This window comes from Ciona robusta, chromosome 10, assembly GCF_009617815.1.
Source record: "Ciona robusta chromosome 10, ASM961781v2".
NCBI lineage: Eukaryota > Metazoa > Chordata > Ascidiacea > Phlebobranchia > Cionidae > Ciona > Ciona robusta.
Genome location: NC_143244.1, coordinates 2,930,120 through 2,954,330, shown reverse-complemented (window position 1 = coordinate 2,954,330; position 24,211 = coordinate 2,930,120). Strand labels below are relative to the sequence as shown.

General features: G+C 34.2%; 3 protein-coding genes across 4 annotated transcripts; 2 read left to right on the top strand and 1 right to left on the bottom strand.

The window, feature by feature from the left end:
* Positions 1-1,354: 1,354 nt before the first annotated feature.
* LOC149729553 (mitochondrial outer membrane protein SLC25A46-like) lies at positions 1,355-12,102 on the bottom strand. Its single transcript, XM_089886728.1, has 9 exons — positions 11,675-12,102; positions 8,944-9,111; positions 8,642-8,742; positions 7,384-7,461; positions 5,110-5,331; positions 4,893-5,038; positions 4,439-4,619; positions 4,082-4,180; positions 1,355-3,790 (listed from the first exon to the last, which is right to left on the bottom strand). The coding sequence occupies exons 1-9, from the start codon at positions 11,847-11,849 to the stop codon at positions 3,572-3,574; spliced, it is 1,389 nt and encodes a 462-aa protein (XP_089742854.1). The 5' UTR covers positions 11,850-12,102; the 3' UTR covers positions 1,355-3,571.
* A 167-nt stretch (positions 12,103-12,269) lies between these two features.
* Positions 12,270-14,149, top strand: LOC149729552 (UPF0669 protein v1g209471-like). The gene has a single exon (XM_089886756.1). It carries the CDS (start codon positions 12,639-12,641, stop codon positions 13,173-13,175), a length of 537 nt encoding a protein of 178 aa, XP_089742882.1. The 5' UTR covers positions 12,270-12,638; the 3' UTR covers positions 13,176-14,149.
* Positions 14,062-23,635, top strand: LOC149729551 (zinc transporter 6-like). 2 transcript variants are annotated; one of them, XM_089886725.1, is made up of 9 exons: positions 14,062-14,205; positions 14,413-14,459; positions 15,742-15,913; positions 16,148-16,358; positions 21,380-21,501; positions 21,824-21,992; positions 22,223-22,386; positions 22,614-22,807; positions 23,034-23,635. In XM_089886725.1, the coding sequence occupies exons 1-9, from the start codon at positions 14,166-14,168 to the stop codon at positions 23,454-23,456; spliced, it is 1,542 nt and encodes a 513-aa protein (XP_089742851.1). In that variant the 5' UTR covers positions 14,062-14,165; the 3' UTR covers positions 23,457-23,635. The 2 variants fall into 2 exon arrangements, with proteins under 2 accessions (XP_089742851.1, XP_089742852.1); XM_089886726.1 differs by lacking the exons at positions 21,380-21,501; positions 21,824-21,992.
* The last annotated feature ends 576 nt before the right edge of the window (positions 23,636-24,211 follow it).

The window sequence follows — 24,211 nt, the reverse complement described above, 5'->3', positions numbered from 1 at the left end:
TAATTGTTTAAATAAATTAATTAAATAGCATGATCAGGATATTTGGATATTATGTGCTAATGGTGTGCCATCTCATTCCACAGTACTATATTATCATAGAGCACAAAATAACACTTGTTGGTTTCTGTTTTTAATATAAGAAAAAACTTATATCCGATGCACTTCTGCTGTCTAACCAGGCTTTGTACAAACACACTAAACATATAGCACGCATGACATACTATATTCAAGCAGTTTGTGATGGTTATCGGCAGACATTTGGTTGAAGCATCAGTATGACGTTGTAGTGTACGTATACTATCTACCACCGGATATTACATTAAAATGTTTTTACTACGAACAACAGCATATATCTACGACTTTTCTTTAAATACAAATGTTGTCGTATTCGTCTAGATTATGATATAATCTTTTGAATGTTTTATGATATAAAAATATGCTGTTTAAAATACAAATTAAATATTTGCCTTAGTTGATCTAATTTCTAAACCTACAATATGCTAAATGCGCCTTGTGCACGGTACCGCAATCATGATACTCCGTAGGTCTGTAGTTACGTCGTTCCTTACCATTGAAAACAGATTGTATCCGCTTTGTCAAGCCCTGATTTTTTTAGTCCAGTACCGACGAGCTCTTTGCTTTTAGCATTCTCTGCTTCTTTTATGTGCAACCAAAACCCCTAATAAGTTTAAATCCCTACTATAGGTCGCTTAGGCCTATACTGCTACTGGAAGCATGCCATTCCATTAAAATTTGGCGTTGTTCCCATCAGATATAAGTAATATTATAAATAGCTACTCTTGTAAAATATTGTACCAATATTTCGTCTTCTACGACAAGGAATCATAAAAAGGTACTCTGATAAGCCGTTTCTTAATTAGACTGCTTGGACCAGTGTTCTTCAGCCTTTTTTGGGTTGGTGAAACCTGTTGCGACGTACTCATGCAGCCCTGATTACTTTAACGTGAAACTAATGACGTAATCAAAGTTAAATGCGTACGAGAATTAGTTCTAGTTTAGTCGAAAAGTACCGCTAATCAAAATCATTAGGAACAGGTGGTTTGCGGTTGGAAGATAGAAATAGTTCCGAAATTCGCAGTGATGCAAGATATAGAATGCATGTAAAATAACTGTAGGGAAGTGGCTAAATTTGGTAAAAAAAAGTTCACAACTGAATTATAGAATATTATTGGTGAAAATGTTTGAAGTTTGTGCACCCTTGTCTATCCTTTTGCACTGATAACTTGGTGCATCCTAGGGTACACCGGTTGAAGAGCCTTGGCTTAGACTACAGCAGGTTTTATACATCTCAGTCTCACTCTTAGCATTAGCATTTCTAGCAGTAAAACACACATTGTTTACGAAACCAAGGTATAATTGCTTTTATCGTTACGAGTTGTATTTAACACCAAGCATAGTGAATAACAATCAGGTATTAAAGAGTCTGGACCACGCTCATACAAGTTGGTTTTAAATGAAAATTTACACTTAATAAATACTATCTGTGGTAATTTTTTGTAAAAAAAATATTTAGTTTGGCCAAAAAAACGTTTTAAAAAGTGCCAAAAAATTCGCCTATTGTTGCGTCACTCGCGGGCACTATGACGTAAATTACGTCACGATCTTTTCTAATCGATCAGCTGATTTAGGCTTTGCTGTTTGCAGCAAAACAGAGTGTACCGTCGACATAGCATTTTCTGTTACTTTTAAATTAAGAAATATGCGTAGGTATTGCCGTGGCCTGATTTTAGTTTAAAATTAATATTTTTAAAAATTGTTTGTAAGTGTATTACGCTATTTAAATTTGTCAGTTAACAATAATGTAAAAGTGTCAGTGTGTGATGTATAGTCAGGTAGAAGTATTTCATCTAATGAAGTGCGAAGATCCTAGTCCACTAGCAATAGGTATTGAGCCTTTCCAGTTTGAACCTGTACTTCCCGCAAGTGTTGGGGAAGTAGACAGGCCAAGACCATGGAAAATAAGTGAAGCTGAGCAAATCAACAACACAATTTGGTGGGTTGACCAAGAATAGCATTTATTAAAAAAATGTGACATTTAAAAAGTCTGTTGGTTAAAGTTTGCACTGTCTTTTTTCCTGAATTTGTTGAAATTTGTGTAAACAGATATGTGTTGCAAATATGACATTCTTGACTGAGACCTGAGCATGGAATACAAATTTAGTGAAATCAATTTACTCTAGTATAGTATTTATTGTTGATTTGTTGGCCTTCATACCAAAAAGTTGGTCAATCACATGTTTATGGTGTTTATTTTGTTTAGACAGTATCGCTACACAGCTGATCAGAACTTTGTTCGATAGGTACCGGAATGACTGGAAAAGGAAAACAGAAAGGTTCCATTAGTACTGATCAAAAGTATAAGCGAACAACATTATAGTGACAGTTCAACAACATTTACAAGAATATTTCATCATTCAGTTTTGAATGGTCTTGTTTCATACAAAATGTGATTCATGCAAGAGTTATGTTGTTTTAAATTAAGTACATTCAACATTACTAGAAATACATATTCAAGTATTGGATTATTTTCATTGTTTTAAATAAAGAATGCTTGAGCCAGATGGTGGACGTGTTCTTCTGCACTCTCCAAATAAATGCTACTTACTTGATCCGAACAAGTTTACTTGCATATCCTAATGAGAACATATCATAGTAAAACCATATGAAGTAAAATGTGCACTACAAATATGAGATGACCGGCATACCAATGTATGCATTACTCCGCTTATGGTAAACTCCTATATGGTAACTTTAAATACAGATATAAATATAGTCTATGCAATATAGGGAAAAAAGAAAAAGAATTTAAAATCTGAACCCTAGAAAGTCACGAAAACTAATTCTCCACTAAGCTTGGTATACTATTTTGTGTGGTTATACACTGATCCCCAGGAAATAACTTCCAATAAGTTGCTGAAGCCATTTAAAGTACTGTTAATACCTTAAAAAACGTTTTGATTTGCTTATCTATCAAAACTGCACCAATAAACGATAAACCGCTGATAGGCCGGGTTTTCCCCATAAACGAAATATTGCATTGTGACGTCACAGTGCCCGCGAGTGACGTTTTTTACAACTTTGAAATTTGATTTTTTAAACGTTCATAACTTTTAAATTAAAGCGAATTTTCACAAACTGGCTGTTAATTTAGCATCAGTAGACATAAAACTTTATTCTTATGCAAAAAACTGCGCAACCATGAGAACCGTGGGCCGGACTCTTTAACAATCCATCACAAGCAAACTAAGACAAGTATTCAAGCAAATGAATGAAGAGGCACAGAAGAGCATATCATAGCAAGATATTAAGAGAAATATTTTAAAGAAAAAAACAATTTTTTTCCAAAAGTTGAGCACTTTTTAAATAACTGCATTCTTACTGTACAAACGCAACATTTTTTGCAAGAAATAGCAGTCCCGACCAGATATATCTTATAAAAAATTGGTTTATATTTTTTATCAGCCAAGCTAGTTATAACCATTAATATTTATAAGTAATAAATGAAAATGTTACTTTAATAACAAATGGGAGTCATTTACATCATTTACAATCAACAACCAGAAGCAACTTGCAGAATAAGTTTAGTTAGTCTTAAAACTGCGTATCTTAATGAATATTGCATTGTTAACGCCCCAAAGCCCCGGTATAGACCCATGTAACCTTCATGTGTAACAGTGGTTGACCAACAGTCAAAGAAACCTTCATGTCTCGAGCTTACAGGCATGAAGCCGCGACCCGTGTCTGTGTTATCAATGATGGTACGTGTGCCCTGTGAGAACAGTATTGATAAAAAGTAAAAACCTTTGGATATATTTTCTATTCTATGTGGGTGAGATGCCATTGATACCCGAGATAATGCCAGAGTTGGCTCATTACCCAGGGTGTTACAACCCATTAGTAATCACTGTATCGGAGTTTCTTAAGTTACTTATCCAAAGACACATGCGTCTAATAGTATGGAAGAACTTTTAAAAACATAAAATATCCCTTAGACAAACTGCCAACAACGGTTGTTTACGGAACAATATATAAACTAAGATTCAAACAATAAAACAACCACCTGTATATGCAGTCTGTGTAGCACTGTTTCCATTGGATACAACATTATGTCGGAAATCATATCTGCCACGAACCCGGACACCAATTCTGGGTAATGTTCCTGAATGTAAAGTAAACTGGTAACATACATGTATTGTTACAGGTTTTGGAACCACAGTGACATTATATGTTTTAGATTCCAAGTTTTAAAACTTAAAATGGGTTTACCCTACTGTTACAGGCGTATACAAATGAGCAGAGTAAAAGTATTATCGTATTCGCCACATTAATCATTGAGATTCCTTATATTTTACAAGCATGGGTTTAAACTCCTTTTTAAAAATGTCACACCAGAACTCCCTGTGACAATTAAACTTACAGTTAGTAGTGAAGAAGGGGAATTCCTATCAGGTGTTATTGCCGGGTTGATGAGAGGTTCTTCTGTTTGAAATACAGGAGACCGGGGTTGTAGCCTTGCTAACCGCTTTTCATGCTGACGCCTGGAATGCAACCTCATAAGGTAGAGGACAAGTTGCTGAAGTGAAGCTGATAAGACATATCTGTAAAGTGCATTATTGTCATTTATGTTATAATTTGCTGTGATAGTAAAAACATTGTATGTGTTTTAGGGACACAGACTATTTCAGCAAGACTGCAGATTACCAGCATTAAACTGAAGGGGTTAAATACTGTACAAACAAAGAAAAAAGGAATGTTTGAAACTGTGAGATTTATGATTAGACAATACCGTCTTCCAAATCTTTGCAAATTTATATTGTACACATCAAGTGCATGCATCTGTTCGCTTAAGAGTTTAGAATCATTTAATTTACCGCAGTAGTGAGTATAACACAGTGGGGAGAATGAGACGTCGAAACGGGACCAACAATGGACTCTGCACTCTTCCAACACCAAACAAGCGAAAAACCCCGTCAGTTAAACATGAGAATATTCCTGGTGTTTCTGAAGTTATTTCACTCTGAAAGTTGTACAGATATGCGAAATAAGTAAAACCAGCCATAAAATCTTACACAGACAGATATTAAATACCTGCACACTTTCAACCAGATGTGCTGAGAAAAACGGTGACACTAAAACAGATGAGATAAGCTTCAATACCAGATGAGAGGAAAGCCTTTTAATCGATGGATTGGAACCAACATCCTTTGGTAGTTTACCAGATGATACTTCACTCACAATTGACTCGCTGCTGATTTCGATTGCGTTTAACCAAAGACTGCTACCTATGCCTTTCCAAAGGCAAGTTACTCCCTGGGGAATTAATTGTGTATTTTACATTTGTTTACCAGAGCAATTTGACAAGTCAGAAGCCATCTTAAAAAGGCCCATGGTTTTCATGTTTGTGCAGTTTTTTTGCATAAGAACAAAGTTTTTATGTCTACTGATGCTAAATTAACAGCTAGTTTGTGAAAATTTGCTTTAGTTTAAAAGTTATGACTGTTTAAAAAATCAAATTTTAAAGTTGTAAAAAACTTCACTGGCGGGCACTGTGATGTCATATTACAATATTTCGTTTATGGGAAAAACCTGGCCTATCGTTTATTGGTACACTTTTTGACAGATAAGCAAGTAAAACGTTTTTTAAGGTATTAACAATACTTTAAATGGCTTCAGCAACTTATTGGAAGTTACTTCCTAGAAAATAGTGTTTAACCACACAAAACAGCCTACAGAAACTAGTTTTTGTGACTTTCAAGGATTCAGATATTAAATTCTATTCGTTTTTTTCCATATTCCATAGACAAAATAAGAAAATATATATAACGGTAATTAAAGTTACCATATGGGAGTTAACTATAAGTCGAGTAATCATGCCTGATTGGTGCTGTGTTAAAAATAGCAAGACAAGAATGACTGTAAAGCCATATATATATATATAATTTTTTTTATTTCCAGGGAAGAGTAAAGCTTAAAAAGAAGCAAGCTACATTACATCGGTCATTTCATGATTGCGGTGCACATTTTACTTCAGACGTTTTTACTATTACATGTTCGATGTTCACAACAGGATATGTAAGGAAACTTGTCGGATCAAGTAGGCGAAGCAGAATTTATTTGGAGACTGCAGAAGAACACAGAAGAAACAATTCTTCTGGTATAAACGTTCTTTATTCAAAACAGTGAAAATAATCCAATACTTAAATGTGTATTTCTAGTAATGTTGAATGTACATAGTTTAAAACAACATAACTCTTGCATGAATCACATTTTGTATGAAACAAGACTATTTAAAACTGAATGATGAAATATTCTTGCAAATATTGTTCAACTGTCACTATAATGTTGTTCGCTTATACTTTTGATCAGTACTGACGGTACATTTCTTTTTTTCTTTCCAGTCATTCCCGTACCGATCGAACAAAGTTCTCATCAACTGTGCAGCGATACTGTCTAAGCAAACTAAACGCCATAAAAATGTGATTGATCATCTTTTTTGGTACAAAGACCAACAATAAACACTATCTTAGCGTAAATTGATTTCACTAAATTTGTATTCCATGCTCGGGTCTCAGTCAAAAATACCATATTTGCAACACATATGTGTTTACACAAATTTCAGAACATTAACGAAAAAAGACGGTGAACACTTTAACCAACAGACTTATTAAATCTCATATTTTTTAATAAATGCTATATGATATTCTTAGTCAACCCACCAGCCACCAATTTGTATTTTTGATTTGCTCAACATCACCTGTTTTCATGGTAGGTATACTTGGCCTGTCTTACTTCCCCAACACTTATTGGAGGTACAGGTTGAAACTGGAAAGGCTCTATACATACCTATTGCTAGTGAACTAGAGTCTTCACTAATGTCACTTTATCAGATAAAAATACTATAGTAAACTGACAAATTTAAATGGTGTAATACAGTTACAAACATTTAAAAAAAACAAACAATAATTTTAAAATAAAATCAGGCTACGGCAATACTTTTGCATATTTCTTAATTTAAAACAAACAGAAAACGCTATGTCGACAGTGCATTCTATTTTGCTGCAAACATCAGTGGATTTTCCGCTAGCAAAGCTTATATCAGTTGATCAATTAGAACAGATCAGGACGTAATTTACGTCATAGTGCCCGCGAGTGATGCAACAATGGGCGGATTTTTTGCCACTTTTTACAACGCTTTTCTAATCAAACCAAATACCTTTTTTCACAAAAAAAATTACTACAGATAGCATTTATTAGGTGTATATTTTCTTTTAAAACCAACTTGTATGAGCGTGGTCCGAACTCTAGGGTTTTAACAGACGAGTACATGTTTATAGTAAAATTGAAGCCAGTAAAATGACTTACCTGAGCTCTCTGTAGGTTTGCTGCAACACTTATAATGGTGAAAGGTGTGAGATGATATTTCCTTCCCACATGGTTAATCTGCATGAACAACCTTTTTCTTTACAATTACAATCTATAGCCTACCCAAATAGCATAATATTGCTACAGTTACACAGACTATATAAAACTAGGGATGTGCCAAGGCGAACCCGAACCCGAATAGATTCGCCGAATAACAGCACAGTTTTGATATTCGCGCGAACCCGAATATTGCGCAAGATTCGTGTGCGATTATTTATTACGCACGTCATAAAATATATCAGTTTATATTGATGCTCAACTCGTCGACACAACAGGTTGCTTTCGTGATTGCACCACAGCACGTGGAATTCCCCGGCGAATAATGCCGTCTATGACGTAACACGTGTGTGACGTAAGCAAGTATGTGGTATATATGCGCAGAAGACGATGCAAGGTTATTGTTTTAACGGTGGAAAAAATGGAATGTGAGAAAGAAACCGGGAGTCTACTTTGTTTTAACTACGCTTTAACGATGCTTTAATAATCTCCCTTTGATTGTGCGTTTTAATTATTGCAACACATTGAGTAGAGCCCGACCAATATTCAAACCGACACCGATATTTTGTAAATTACAGTTGCCGATTACCGAGATTTTAATGCACCTAAATAACTTGACTAAATAAAACCTAAAAATCTGATATAGCGGATAAAAATCAAACTACCTGCTTAATTATTATTAATTAGTTATTAGTGAACTTGTAATTAATTAATTGGTTAATTTGTAATTGTTTTCAAATAAATTTTACCTCCCCTCCATTAAACAAACATTATATTTATCAGCTAAAGCAGTTTACTTGTGTATCACGTTGACTCGTAAGTGACCTAAAGTAACCTCGACGTTACACGCGCCTGATAAACATGACATGCGGTGGACGCGTGATCAGACGCTTTGACCTAGTTTATTACGAACGAGTTGAATTAGGTATACGAATGGGTTTACGTTTATGAACAAGTTAGCGCTGTGCATTAAGTGAACAAAAGTGCCAACTCTAAGTAGCTCAACAACATACGTGACGCAAGAGACCGTGAAGTTGCTGACGTCACACTTTGTTGCTGACGTCACACGCGAATCTATTCGGGTTCGTGCGAATAGCGTTTCTGTTTATTCGGGTTCGTACGAACCCGAATCTTTTGTAAATTGGCACTTCCCTATATAAAACTATATATATAGAAAATTTGTTTGTTCTTTGATACATACCTGGCACTGCCGTCTGAGAACCTGACATGGGAAAGCAAGTAGAAAGTTTCCGAGACCACTTGAAACACTCACAGCAACAGATGCAAGCCTTTGGTTATGTTCTGTGTGTGGAATACAATTTTAGGAAGATGTAGATACATTATAAGGTTTAAGGATTGAATGCCAAATAAACAAGTAATAAATGTACGCAATATGAATATTGCTTTGTATAACATTTGATTTTGTTGAACGAAACTCTTTAAGAACATCCTAATATCTAGAGGTATGTTTAATCGGTTACAAGATATAATTGAAACAAACACCATTTGATGGAGTTGGTTTAGGTAGTGGTGAAGAGGATGGAATGTTATTTGAATTGGCATCATTAATCCCATAATGCCGCATTACTTCCTCCAACTCTACATCACTTGAGGGCGCTCTATGATCTCCGAAGAAATTCACAAACGTTGATTTTGGTTGTTGTTGTGAATCTGTTGAATGGATATGTTGATTAGGCATGGGAAGAAATTAAAATTCGGCATGTCCGGGCAGAGCTGCGATTGAGCCGTTTTTTCGCTAGCAATGCTCAGCGACAAATTTTTCCAACTTAAGTTATTTACATTTTTTGTCGCGGCAATAACTGTTAAGTTGAGCGACGTCAAAAACGAAACCGAGTTTCGGCGCGAGCCACGGTCCCCATAAAATGATTCGTTGTTGTCTATTTTGTATCCTAAATCGTCGTCTCTCATTAAAACGCTCTTCATTTTCGATTAAATGCCAAATTACTCACAGAAAAATCTGACCAAGATTGTTTTGGATGCATTTAAAAATACGTCCTTTTATGTTTTGGTAAAACATTCTTCAGGACAACTACTCATCAACTCTTAAGCTTTAATTCACCACTTGCATTCGCCCGTGATAGAAACATTAATCTATGGTATAGATTCTATGCTACTCGTAATAAAGTTATTTACGCAGGATTTACTCCAGACAAACCTAATGTTTGTTACAACATAGTAGGGATTCACACATTGATTATTTACGTCATAATACCGACTTTCTTATTCAATTATTGCCTCACAGGAACTTTTTAACTAACTAACCAAACGTTCGTTGTATAGTGTGATTCCTATTGCCGAAATATTTTTTTACATTACTTATAGTTGCAACGCGGGTTTGGTTTATTCTCTCTCTATTACTGCATAAGATTTCAGTTAAACAAACAATATTACTGCTAAACAGACAATGTTTCATCACTGCATCGCATTCTAAACGATTTAGGGCTGTGGGCCGTAATAATCAACCTAAATCTGTTCCAGAAGTATTGATTCTTTATATTTAAGATATTTTCCTTAGCCAGCAGTGTGTTTGTTACGAAATATTAGGAATTCACACGTGGATTCATTGCATCATAATAGCGACTGTTTGACCTGGCAGTTAATTACAACATAATTGCAATTCACACGTCAATTCATTGCGTCATAATAGGGACTTACACTTCATTATTTAGCCTGCAGGTGCTTAAAAACAGGTTGAATGTTTACTTTTTCACATCTGCCATTAAGTAAAGGCAAAGTTAGTAGGGTAAAGGATTGTCTCTTTACGATGAATACTTTCTAAAAGTTGCGCTTGGCGACACCTGGTAACCAATCGCAACACTGAGTCAGGGTAATGAGAAACATTACCCGGTCGAGTCCGAGTGCCCGGCGAGTGACGTCACAATAGCTATGCGGCATTCATTGAGCCCGCGCGAGTGTGTGGTTGTCATACAAACGAAAACCCATCCGTCGTAAGTAATAGGTTTCTAGAACAAAATATCGCGGAAATAAACGGTCTAAATCGTTTCCAACACTGCTTTATGTTTATATATGGTGTTTTCCCCACCAGACAGCCTATTTATTACGCAATAGTATGGATTTACACATGGATTTATTGCATCATAATAGCAGTTGTTTAAACCTTTAATTACGACATAATAGCAATTCACACATTGATAGTTTGCGTCATAATGGCGATTCACATGTGGATTATTTAGCCAACATATGTTTGAATACCGGTTACTTTGTTTCTTAATGTTTGTGATCAAGCATTTCACAGATTAAATATCATTGTTAATATATCTATTTTCATTAGTTTACAAATACTAATAAGTAATAAGAGATGTCTTTGTAGACTTTAATCTTGATTCTCTTGACCACACAGAGAATTATTTACGTACAAAATGCATCAATGTGGTCGGTTTATTTGGCGTGAAAATGAAGTTAGGATTGCTACGTCATAAAATGGGTTTATTATTATTTATTATTGGGCAACCCATTAGTGTTTTTTTGGACAACCAATTAGCGACCACTGGGTTGATGCAATTGCTGTTAAGTGTCCTGCCCAAAGACCCATATGCCCACAATGATAGCAGCGACCAGCCTTGAATCCATCATCTATGTGTCGGAGGCAGGCATGCTAAGCACTTTGCCACTAAGAACATAAGGTATCTTTGTAAAACTTTCCTAATATTGTAGTGACATTGAGGACAACCACGGGTCCTTTAAGATATTTGAAAACATGAGAACACCTTTTCTGCCAGTATTTAAGCAGTTTGGAGCTGCAAATCCAGCCATGTGGTAATATAAATAAAGTTCCTATTGTTTTGTAGATACGTAGTGATAAGCATATACTATTCTGAAAAACTAAGCTGATTGCTGTTACTTGCTAGTATTGACTGCCAGGGAAAAATAACCTGTTAATTCACACTGTACGCTGAAAACTAGTCATATTACTAATTTCTACATAAACTCCTAGATTTCATTCGATAAAACAAAATTTATATTAGAATTCATATTTTAAGTGTTAAAACATGTGCTTTAGGCGTTTTTTGGCTCTATATTGCTTACAAGGATTACATAAACACACGTCAACCGTGCATTTGTGCTGGCGATTCACGCTTCGTGAGATGGCAATTACAACAAGTTTCTTGTGTGACATTGGGACAGAATTCCCCATTACCTAACAAATTACCTCATTTACATTACTATAAGAACAACATTATAAATTTATTACCAATAGTACGAACTTCGTGAGGTCCCTCGTCAAATCGAACTCTGGGTCGTGTCCCTGAAAACGATGGCGAAGATGCGCTTGCTCTTAACCGAGCACTTGGAGGTGCTCCATGTAATCTGTTGTAACTTGGTCCATGGTTCAGTTCCTTTTTACGCCGACGCTCACTGCTTCGCATTACAACGTAAAAGTAAACGAATCTTATACAGCTCTACCAACTTTACGCTTGAAAAAAGTTAAAAAGGGACAAACAAATCGAGAACGTACGAATAATAAAAGTAAAACTGTAATGGGAATCGAAAATAAGATTTTTTTCTCAAACGTTGCGGACTCGGTGTAAAATTACCAATGAAATCAACAAACAGCTGTTGATTGCTAAGATACCCGATGTAAACTAGTTACGCGGCAATTTCTGAAGTCACAACTTAAAAATTGATGAACAACAATACAAGGACATCGGTAAACAATTTTGCCCTTTGTTACGCATGAATGATCAAAGTGAAATGTTTTCGTCCCCGAAACACAAAACGTTGACGAGATAATGTGAGCATAGTCGCATAGACACCTTACTATGACGTGAGTAAGGTTTGCCGACGTTGGGTTTGCTATGTATAACTCGTTAGTCGTTACTTTTACGTAGAAGGAACCTTAGTTGTATGTGTTTCGATCAAAGTTAGTTCGTTCTTTTATTTTATACTAGCCACGAGGTTTTTCGACAATATAGGAAAGTGCATCAAAATCGGACAGATACAAGAATTTGAGAGGAATTTCCATGTATCCAGCTAGATAAATATTAATTTAGTATTGATGTGTGTATATACTTTACTGCAATTATGTAATATTATGTACTGCAATTATGTAATATATTTTTAATAAATAACTATTTAGTATAGTTATTGTATGTTTAAAAAATTGAAAAAAATGTGTTTAACATTTCACAGACTTTTTGTCTCAAAGTTTGTCAGGCATGACCAGTGTTGTATTAAGGAAACTGATATTTACATTAACTGCATTGTTATTTCTGTTGTCTAATGCACTTGGTAATGATTTAATTCATGTACAAACATTTTATGGGTATGTTGGGGCTGAGAATTTTACTTATTTCCGGCTTACCTTAGAAGGTGATGTGGTTGTTAAACTACATTCACATGAAGGAGATGCAGACCTCTATCTGTCAACTGAAACCGAGAAACCAACTTGGGAAGATTATACGATGAAATCAGACACTTGTAGTGAGGACATTGTTTCAGTACAGAGCTTCCAGCCACGGCCCATTGGTATTGGCGTATATGGCTATATTCATCACTATAAAAGCTCATTTAGTTTAAGTGTGTACTTAGATCCACAGTCAAAAAGTCACCCTGATGACTTAAAAGCAAAAGTACCACTAAAACCTTCAAATCAAAATCCCGATTCAGAGTTGGTGTTTGAAGAACACGAAGATTCTATTTTATGGACCATTTTTGTGGGGTTTTTACGATTTTTGTTGGATGTGTTGCTGTGATATCATGTTGAAAACTCTATAATGTTGCAAATATTTTGTTTTGGCAATAATTTTAGCATAAGTGTGCGAGCTCTGCTTTAAATTGATTCCATGCCTTCCTCTATTTTATTATTTATTTTACTTAAAAGAGTTTAAATATCTACCAAGTAAAAAAATATACTTTTAGTCTTTCGCATTTAGCACAGTTTCAAATCACGATTTCATCTGAACTGGTCATTACTCAATCTGACTATTATCCAATTAGTCATTTTGGCTCGTATCACGTGATATTTGGTTTACCCAAACCATTACCTTGTTATAATAGTACTTGTTTCGTCAAGGGCCAAATAATTGAGATATAACTTTATATAAGTGTACTTGGGGCTAGGGATGCACATTACAGAATAATTAGGTATTCTAGGATATCCTAGAATACTTTAATTCGAATCTAGAATTCCGAATCTAGAATTTCGAATCTTTTTATATTTATAGGAAAAAAAAATTTTACCCACAAAAGTCAGTTTATTGACCCTTTCATAACAGCCTTGTTGGATCTTGAGTTGTAAAATGATCAAAAATTGTACTATTGAGTAGTTTTTGCGTCATGAAACGTATAGCAGGCTATGGAAAGACGTTACGAAACGTTTACTCTCGAAAGTCCCACAAACACAAAAATATTTTTTTTTTAAATTAATAAGTTTCAAAAATTGTTAACATAGTATATGAGATGACGTGTAATGACGTCATTAAACAGAATACCGAATCCCGTAATTAGATTCGAATACAAAAGGATTCGAATCTCACGGATTCGAAATTCTGTAATGTGCATCCCTACTTGGGGCCGTTGGTTTTCCATCATAAAACTACTTCAGTTAGCACCAAATTCAACATTGCCGTGTTAGAGTTATTTGTAATAGTCTACATTATATATATAGGCCTATTTATATATAATACTTTCTTCCATTAATCATCTTTGTATGTTATTTTTATTAAGAGATAGGACCAAACATCATGTCTTCCTACACAACTGTATCTATAGATCCAGAATTTGGTAAGTTTATTTACAAAGTATAGCTAGTGTTGAATTGGTATGATAATTCATTTAATCACTACTTGTAATCTAATGCATATAAATAAGTAATTGCAATGATTTAAACAACATACATTTATGTAATGTTGTTTTTAGGGTTTGCTCCAAAAAAACATAACAATTTATACATATATATATAAAAATGTTATAACAAGTTTATATTCACAGATTTTGACTTGTCGGGAAGTGGATTGTCTCACAAGTCAAGATTGACTGTAAATGTTCTTTAAAAATATTGTTAAGTTTGTTTATTATTGATGTAGGCCCACTACAATAATTCTATGCTCATATGTTTGTGTATATCAGTTTTCGTTCATTGTGAATTTGCTCTCTCGCAAGTAAGGAATCGCAACGTCAGCAAATTTGCGGTATCAAATTACAGCCGGTGTCGAATTACACGAGCGCCCAATGTTTCCATATCTTTATAATCGAATTCCCATATCTTTATAATGGGTATAAATATTACATTGTTTCCCTAGGAATCGGAACATTTTTTCATTCAATTGTTATGTTACTTGTCCTATTACAACATAACTATTAATTATGACGTTTCATAATATAAAATATAACAATCGGGAAGAATGTGCCCACTGCCCAACCAACAACGAGATAGAAACATCGTGTATGAGTGTCACATTTTTATGCTCTGCGCCGGCGTAGGAAATAAAGGAAGACGCATGCGGTAGCATACATTCCACACCTAACCAACAATGCAATCGTTGTCAATTTAATCTCGTTAAAAATGATGTAATGAAACTCTGGTTCTCGTGCGGTGCCAACAAACTATGTTTTTTGGCTTCTATCCAAGCTTGATCCGGACGATATTTTGTAATATCATATTACAATCTCTGTTGGTTCCAATTTACTGATAGCGTCGCTCTTCGCTATTATATTTGCAGCTATTAAAATTCACATAATCGCAATTTACCTGCATTTTTTAAACTAATCATCAGAAACAAAAATTATACAAAAACTACAGATTGTATGGAAGCGAACAAAACACGATTGTTTTATAACAATCTCGTTTGTAATGTAACAATCGTAATGGTTTATCAGATATATTAGTGTGCAAAACCAATATCTAAAGCGTTTGTATAGCGTCAGAAATAACGTTGACTGGACGTAAATATCTGCATGACATACACTTTTTGAACCCGCTGGTTGTCACACTGGCTACATCAGTTATAAATAGTTTTAATTAAATATTTTTTATATGAATTTTACAATTTGCAATACTGGAAATTACGAAACGAGACGTCTTTTTAACCGCAAACCACGTGCCTTGTATTATTTTGATTAGCGACGTTTTTCGGCTGAATAGGAACGTATTCTCGTATGCCTTTCTCCTTAATGACATCACATGTGCTCGTGCCGAGCCTTTCGTTGAAGCTGGCGCTCGGCGAACCCAAGCTTTTACGACTCCAGCACATCCCTAATAGGTTTCTCCTTTATTGTATAAATCATTTTAACGAACACTTTCTCTACTCTTTTGTTTAGAGTCCCATTCACCCCTTCAAAAAACGTAGAAGCAGGATCTATGGCCAGTTGAAACATGCAGTGCAACCTTTGCTTTCACTTAGAAGTGCTAGAAGAACTTTAGCATTTATTATTTTTAACTTGTTGATCATTTTTATCCTCTTATCATGGTGTAAATCCACCAATAGTTTAGGTAAGTCTTTGAAATAAAATATTTGTTCATATAAATTAAATGATTGTGCTAGTTAAAAAGGGTGTGTTTTTAGGTATATGCTGTATCCATGGTTGACATTTGGATAGAAGACTTAAAAATACATATTTGATTGCTGTAGTGATCGGTTTAAAATGACCTCCCTATGTACATATACAATACTTATTACTTGGTATAATTATAGTTTACCACATTATTTTTCACTTTTTATTTCAGCATTACGTTCCTTTGCTTACTTGACAGTGTTTGATTTTTTCACTTTAATTACTTGTATGATTTCTATTTGGTCTACTGCCAATCAAATAAGCCAATCAGAGGAAGGAACAATTGTTTTCAATTATGAGCGGATAGAAGTTGTTTCTGTGTTTTCTTCTGTTGTCCTTGCTAGCTTAGGATCAATTTTTATTTTGAAGGAATGTATAATCAGGTGAGTGGGTTGATGGCACAGTGGTTGGCCTGGTTTTCGCTGATTTAATGCTGCTAACATTATCGACAATACATGGCAATTGCTGTGATTCAGTGTTTATATATGGCTTTCCTTAATTGTCAATCAGCATTAATAAAAGAAATATCTACCTAAAATGAATGGCCTACAAAGTTATTTAGGTGGTAACTTGTTGGCGTGCATCAGTGTTGGGGTGTATTAAACAGTACACCCTTGTTACGATGTTGTAACGAGTTGCCTTGCTATGCGAAATTAATTCTATTACATTCATGAGCATAAATTCATTCAAAGATTGCAGACTGTCGCACAACTTTATTATTTTTAAAAATCAAGTAGAAAATGCATAGGATATTGTCGACATTTAAGGAGAGGCCCACATTTCTCATGGTTATGCATTTTTTGCATAAGAATAAAGTTTTGTCTGCTGATGCTAAATTAACAGCTAGTTTGTGAAAATTTTTTTTAATTTAAAAGTTAAAGTGTCTGGACGACGCTCATACAAGTTGGTTTTAAAAGAAAATTTACACTTAATTAATACTATCTGTGGTATTTTTTGTGAAAAAAATAGTTAGTTTGGCCAAAAAAAAACGTTTTAAAAAGTACCAAAAAATCCGCCTATTGTTGCGTCACTCAAGGGCACTATGACGTAAATTGCGTCACAATCTGTTCTAATCGATCAGCTGATTTAGACTTTGCTAGCAGAAAATGAATTTATGTTTGCAGCAAAACAGAATGTACCGTCGACATAGTGTTTTCTGTTACTTTTAAGTTAAGAAATATGCGTAGGTATTGCCGTGGCCTGATTTTAGTTTAAAATTAATGTGTTTTTTTAAATTGTTTGTAAGTGTATTACAGTATTAGATTATTTAAATTTGTTATTAACAATAATGTGAAAGTGTGTGATGTATAGTCAGGTAGAAGTATTTTATCTCAAGAAGTGACATAAGTGAAGATCCTAGTCCACTGGCAATACCTACTTGAACCTGTACTTCCAGCAAGTGTTGGGGTAGTAGACAGGCCAAGTTAGGAAAATCAAAAATACAATTTGGTGGGTTGACTAAGAATAGCATTTAATAATAAAATGTGACATTTAATAAGTCTGTTGGTTAAAGTGTTGCACTGTCTTTCTGAATTTGCTAAAATTTGTGTAAACACATATGTGTTGCAAATATGATATTCTTGACTGAGACCCGAGCATGGAATACAAATTTAGCGAAATCAGTTTTCACTAATATAGTATTTGTTGTTGGCCTTCATACCAAAAAGATGGTCAATCACATGTTTATGGTGTTTATTTTGTTTAAACATTATCGCTTTACAGCTGATCAGAACTTTGTTAGATAGGTACAGGAATGACTGGAAAAAGAAAACAGAAAGGTTCCATCAGTACTGATCAAAAGTATAAGTGAACAACATTATAGTGACAGTTGAACAACATTAGCAAGAATATTTCATCATTCAGTTTTGAATGGTCTTGTTTCATACAAAATGTGATTCATGCAAGAGTCATGTTGTTTTTATTCAACATTTCTAGAAATACACTTTCTGTGTTCTTCTGCGGTCTCCAAATAAATGCTGCTTACTTGTTCCGAACAAGTTTCCTTGCATATCCTAATGGGAACATATCATAGTAAAACCATCTGAAGGAAAATGTACACTACAAATATGAGATGACCAGCATACCAATGTAATGTTGCTTGCTTTTTTCTATGCCCCACTTTTCCTTTTGAAAATGAAAACACACACACCTATATATATACTTTTTATGGCTTTAGTCATTCTTGTTTTGCTGCTATTTTAAACACAGCACCAGTCAGGCATGATTACTCTGCTTATGGTAAACTGCTATAAGATATCTTTAAATACAGATATAAATATAGTCTAAGCCATATGGGGAAAAAAACGAAAAGAATTTAAAATCTGAACCCTGGAAAGTCACGAAAACTCATTCCCCACTAAGCTTGGTAGGCTATTTTGTGTGGTTATACACTGATTTCCAGGAAACAACTTCCAATAAATTTGAAGCTATTTAAAGTATTGCTAATACCTTCAAATCGCTTTGATTTGCTTATCTATCAAAACTGCACCAATAAACCGTAAACCTTGGTAGGCCGGGTTTTCACCATAAACGAAATATTGTGTTGTGACGTCACAGTGCCCGCGAGTGACGTTTTTTACAACTTTAAAATTTAATTTTTTAAACGTTAATATCTTTTAAATTGAACATAATTTTCACAAACTAGCTGTTAATTTAGTATCAGTAGACATAAAACTTTATTCTTATGCAAAAAACTGCGCAACCATGAGAACCGTGGGCCGTACTCTTTAAGAACGTTTAAAAGAATCAAATTTTAAAGTTGTAAAAACGTCACTCACAGGCACTGTGAGGTAACAATACAATATTTCGTTCATGGGGAAAACCCGGCCATCAGCGGTTTATCGTTTATTGGTGCAGTTTTGATAGATAAGCAAATCAAAACGTTTTTTTAAGGTAATAACAATACTTTAAATGGCTTTATCAACTTATTGGAAGTTGTTTCCTAGGGATCTGTATCTAACCACAAAAAGTAGCCTACCAAGCTTAGTGGAGAATTAGTTTTCGTCACTTCCCAGGGTTTAGATTTAGAAATTCTTTTCATTTTTTTCCATAGGCCAGTATTTATACCGGTATTTAAAGTTACCATATTTTAGGAGTTTACCATAAGCCGAGTAATCTTGCAAGGGCCTAGCAAGCCTAAAATTTTGGTGGGGGCAAATGTTTTAGGGTGGTATGCAGAAAGTATAATCAACTTTGATCTTAGATCAAATCTCATTGTTGACATAACAACGATTTAAACGGTATGCAGAAAGTATAATCAAAGTTAATTACTGATTTTTGATTGTCGATTATCGTCAAAAAGTTAAACAGCGAAATCGGCTGTTTAAGTGTCTGCCAGCGTTGCAAATTGGTAGTTTTTAAAGTTTGTAACGCGAAATAAGATTAATTTCTGTAAACCCATGTCAAATAGATTGTATTGGATCGTTTTTTATAGGTTTTAACGGAGTCTGGGCCATTTTAGAAAAAAACGCTTCGGATCGCAAAAGTTCGGTAACCGCTTACTGACCTTACTCCGACTTGCTGCTACTTTTTCCATACTATTTTTACTGTTTATATTGATTACTATTCTGTTTAAGGTATAAAAACAATAACAAATTCGATTTTGACTTTTATTAAACATTTTTGTCGCCATTTTTACCGAGAATTGCCTTCTTCGTGGAGTAATTTTCGAGAGAAATTCTCTTGTCCATTGTTATGACACAAACACGAAAAAGATAAACATAGATCAGCTAAGAATCACTGATTATACTTTCTGCATACCACTTAAGTTTTTTGCATGATCTCCGTTTAGCTAAACTAAGATCAAGCAAAAACTTAAGTATAAGTATACTTTCTGCATACCACCCTTATAGTTGTGTTTTGGGTTTGAAATTCCTCATTACAACACAAAACAGGGAAAGCGTTCTGAATAGCATTTATTTTTCACAATTACGCCGTGTGAAAACACAACGATCTACATTACATTCAAAACTCCATTCGTCGTCTACCACTAGTCATTTTTGTCACAAAATTTGAGGTTTGTTTTTCTTAGCTAGCAAGGTAGACTGTTTAGTACGAAATAAAATGGATTCACACGTGGTTTCTTTGCACCATAATAGCGTCGTATTTTAGCCCTTTCTTCCAAACTACATTGGATGATCCATTCTAAAACTTGAAAAGATCCGGAACCGGATCAGGTCCGCCATTTGAACACCACTGTTATAGCACGTGTAACACTTCACCACTGGTTTAGGAGAATCAGAGAAAGCATATACACTTACTAGTCAAATTTTAGCATAACACAGACAATGCCAATTGTGATTTGACAAAATCATTGTTCTACTTGTACTAGTTCAGTGACTTTGCTTCACTAAATCGAAATAGTAAATTATATTATTTGTATGTTTTTTCACCAATAACCTTAGTTGAAACTCAAAATTTAAGGGTGGGCCATGGCCCCTCTGTGGACCGCAGAAGAAACAGATTCATTTGGTATAAGCGTTCTTTGTTCAAAACACTGAAAATAATCCAAAACTCCAATGTGTATTCCCAGTAATGTTGAATGTACTTAGTTTAAAACAACATAACTCTTACATGAATCCCATTTTGTATAAAAAAAGACCATTCAAAAGTGAATGATAAAATAATTTTTTCACTATAATTTTGGTCGCTTATACTTTTAATCAGTACTGATGGAACCTTTCTGTTTTCCTATCCAGTGACTCCCATACCTATCTAACAAAGTTCTGATCAGCTGTGTAGCGATACTGTTTAATAAACGCCATTCTTAGTCAACTCACCAATTTGTATTTTTGATTTGCTCAGCATCACCTGTTTTCATGGAAGGTAAACTTGGCCTGTCTACTTCCCCAACACTTGCTGGTAGTACAGGTTCTAGCTGGAAAGGCCTAATAACTACTGCTAGTAGACTACCATCTTCTCTTATGTCACTTCATCAGATAAAATACTTCTATGTGACTATACATCACACATTTTTACAATATTGGTTATTGTTAACTGACAAATTTAAATGGTGTAATACTGTAATACACTTATATAACAATTTTAAAAAAACATTAATTTTAAACTAGAATCAGGCCAGGGCAACACCATTTCTTAATTTAAAAGTAACAGAAAACGCTATGTCGGTGGTACACTCTGTTTATTTTCCACCAGCAAAGCCTAAATCAGCTAATCGATTAAAACAGTTCGTGACTTAATTTACGCCATATTGCCTGACGCAACAATAGGGGGATTTTTTGGCAATTTTTAAAACGTGTTTTGGATAAACCAAATATTTTTTTTATATAAAAATACAACAGATAGTGTTTATTAAGTGTAAATTTTAACTTAAAACCAACTTGTATGAGCGTGGTCCGGACTCTTTAATTGGAATATTTATTTAATTTCATATTTTCTTTAATAGGATAATTGACCAGCCAGAAGTGTCTATTGGAAGGTTATTGCCTGGTTTATTGGTTGGCTTCCTTTTCCATGTTATGATTACTTTGTCTGTTAATAACAAGCCGCTGCAGTGTATTACAAATGGTACGTTCCCATGAACTCGTGGAATATTTTGTTAATAAGTGACTGTGTTATTGGTCTTATTATGACAATGACTTCACTACATGAATAACATTATGGTGTATGTGACAGCAGGAGTGGTTAGATCCTTGTTACAGTAAATCAATGTTTACAAAAGTTATCTAAAACTTTTTATCATAGGCCATTTGCTTTGCTTCATGGAACTTTTTGTATAGTAAAATAGCTTCTAAAATAAAATGTTGTCACCCTTTATAATAGAAAGGAGCGATAGTATTTTTTGTGTATGTGGATTAACCCTTTTTAAAAATCTAATTTGTTATTATAGCTTCACAATCTTCAGTGTTACAAGAACACATGGCAGATATGAGCCAAACACTATGTAGCATTATACCAGCTTTAAGCAAGATATTGCTACCAAGAATAAACCCTTTTCTTCTTACTTCGTTTATTGGGGCTTCGCTGATTTTTTTGACAAATCTTCTTATTCAAATGAAGTAAGGTTTATTGAATGTAAAAAGCATATAGCGTGGGGATTATTCATTTTAAAATCAAGTTCATTAGTGGGTTATTTAGCTACTGCAGTAATTTCTAAACCCAACCTATTATTTTTTATTAAATTCCGTTTTACATAGCTTACTTATTAGAATAAAACTAATTATACTTTAGAAAGATTTTGGTTTTTAGTTTTTTAAATGAACTTCTTGGTTTTAAATTTATGTTTCAGTTTGTATTACTTCGCTGATACAGTCTCAGCGATTTTAATATCAACGTGCACGTTGTGTACTATGTGGCCTGTTGCCTCGTGCAGTGCACGAGTGTTGCTCAACACAACTCCTCCTTACTTACTGGGGCAGCTGGATAAACTTTTAAGTGAAGCTCAAACTTTAGGTAAATCATTATTTCGTTGTTTTAGAATTACCCGTTTTTGATTGTGTATGTTAGCTCAAAGTGTTTAATTTATGATTAATTAAATTGTTTGTAAAATATATTTTTGTTAGGATTTTAAAATGTCGTTTATTCTTCATCTTTGCTTTAAATAAGTTTGTACATACATAAACTAAAATGAAGTGTGCATTATTAATCTTAAACCTGAATTGCATGTATTTTGGTTGTAGATGGTGTCCTTGAAATTCGAAACGAAAGATTTTACACAGTCTCATTGTCTGTTAATAATAAGAAACGATATCATAATGGGTTAACAATGGTTGGTAGTATTAATGTGCGTGTACGTCGAGATGCAGATGAACAGATGGTGCTGGCACACGTCACACACCGTTTGTCAACTCTTGTTTCTCACCTTACTGTGCAGGTAAAGATATATTTCACCTATGTGCTAATTAGCTAATACATGGATAAATTTCTCATTTATAAAGAAATATTTAAAGATATATTTCACCTATGTGCTAATTAGCTAATACATAGATAAATTTCTCATTTATAAAGGAATATTTTAAGATATATTATATTTTACATTTTAGTTATTTGCTGAATTATAAATAAAAAAAATAAAACATATTTTTTAACACTTTTCATAGGTATCCAAGGATGATTGGGGTTCTGTACCTATGGTTTCCAGTGGGGTAATTAACATTCCTCGAGCTGTTAGAAGCACTAGTGGTTCAAAACCAAGTAGTGCTTCATCAAGTATAATATATGGCTTCAACAAGCCAGCAGCAGCCGTAGCTCCAATGCCACATAATCCATCAAAATACACAACAACTATAGCCGAGAAAAAATCAGCAGATGATTTCAGCTTTGCTCCTACAAAAAGCAAACCACAAATAAAATCATTAGCTCCCCCATCCGCCGGTAGTAACATAGCCCGCATGTATAAAGCAGCTGGCTTCAGTACACCCCCACCATCCAAACCATCTACCAACATGCTCAAACAAGTATCTGGAACCAAACTTGCAACAGGAATTTTAAGTTCTGCAAATTTAAAACTAACAAAGTCATAGGAAATGATTGTGCACATTTTAGGGATTCTAAAATGTTCTGTTACTTAATTTTTATCTTAAGTTTTTATTATATACCTTCCCTGCAAAGATAAGTGTATTGATGAAATAAGACAGATGATGATTGTTTCGGTTTATGTATGTGTATGACCCATTATTACTTACAACCATCTTGCCTTGCACATGAATGATCACTTTTTCTTGTTTGATTTAAAAACTACTAGATAAAAATGGTTAAAGTAGATTTTTAGAGATACTCTGTCAGTTTGAAAGAATAGTTTATCTAGACCAGAGAAGAAAATGATACATGGTAAGTGTAATTTTACATGCAGCTTTGTTTACCTAAATTTTAGCCAAGGCGTATTAAGATACATTTATATAAACTGTTAAGTAGCATCGATGTAGAATATTTGGGTATAATGAAATCATAGTTAATTAGAATATGAAGAAATGTTTTTTTCTAGTGAAAGACATCGCTTTTTAAAAAGCAAAGGTATTTTATCTAAACTAAGGAAGTTCAGCTTTTAGCACATAGGCAACGTATGTTTGAAAAATACGTCGGCTTTATTGCTATTTGTCAACGAAACCAAATTAATTGAACTTAAATTGTACATTGATATAACATATTTGGGGCGCCGAATTGAATAAAACGTGGTAATATTTGAATTCAGAAAGAATTATGACGTCATAGTTGAAAGGTTGATGAAACAGAGGCTAGCCATTTCTGCCGCTTCAAAAAACGCGGTCTGCAAAAGTCT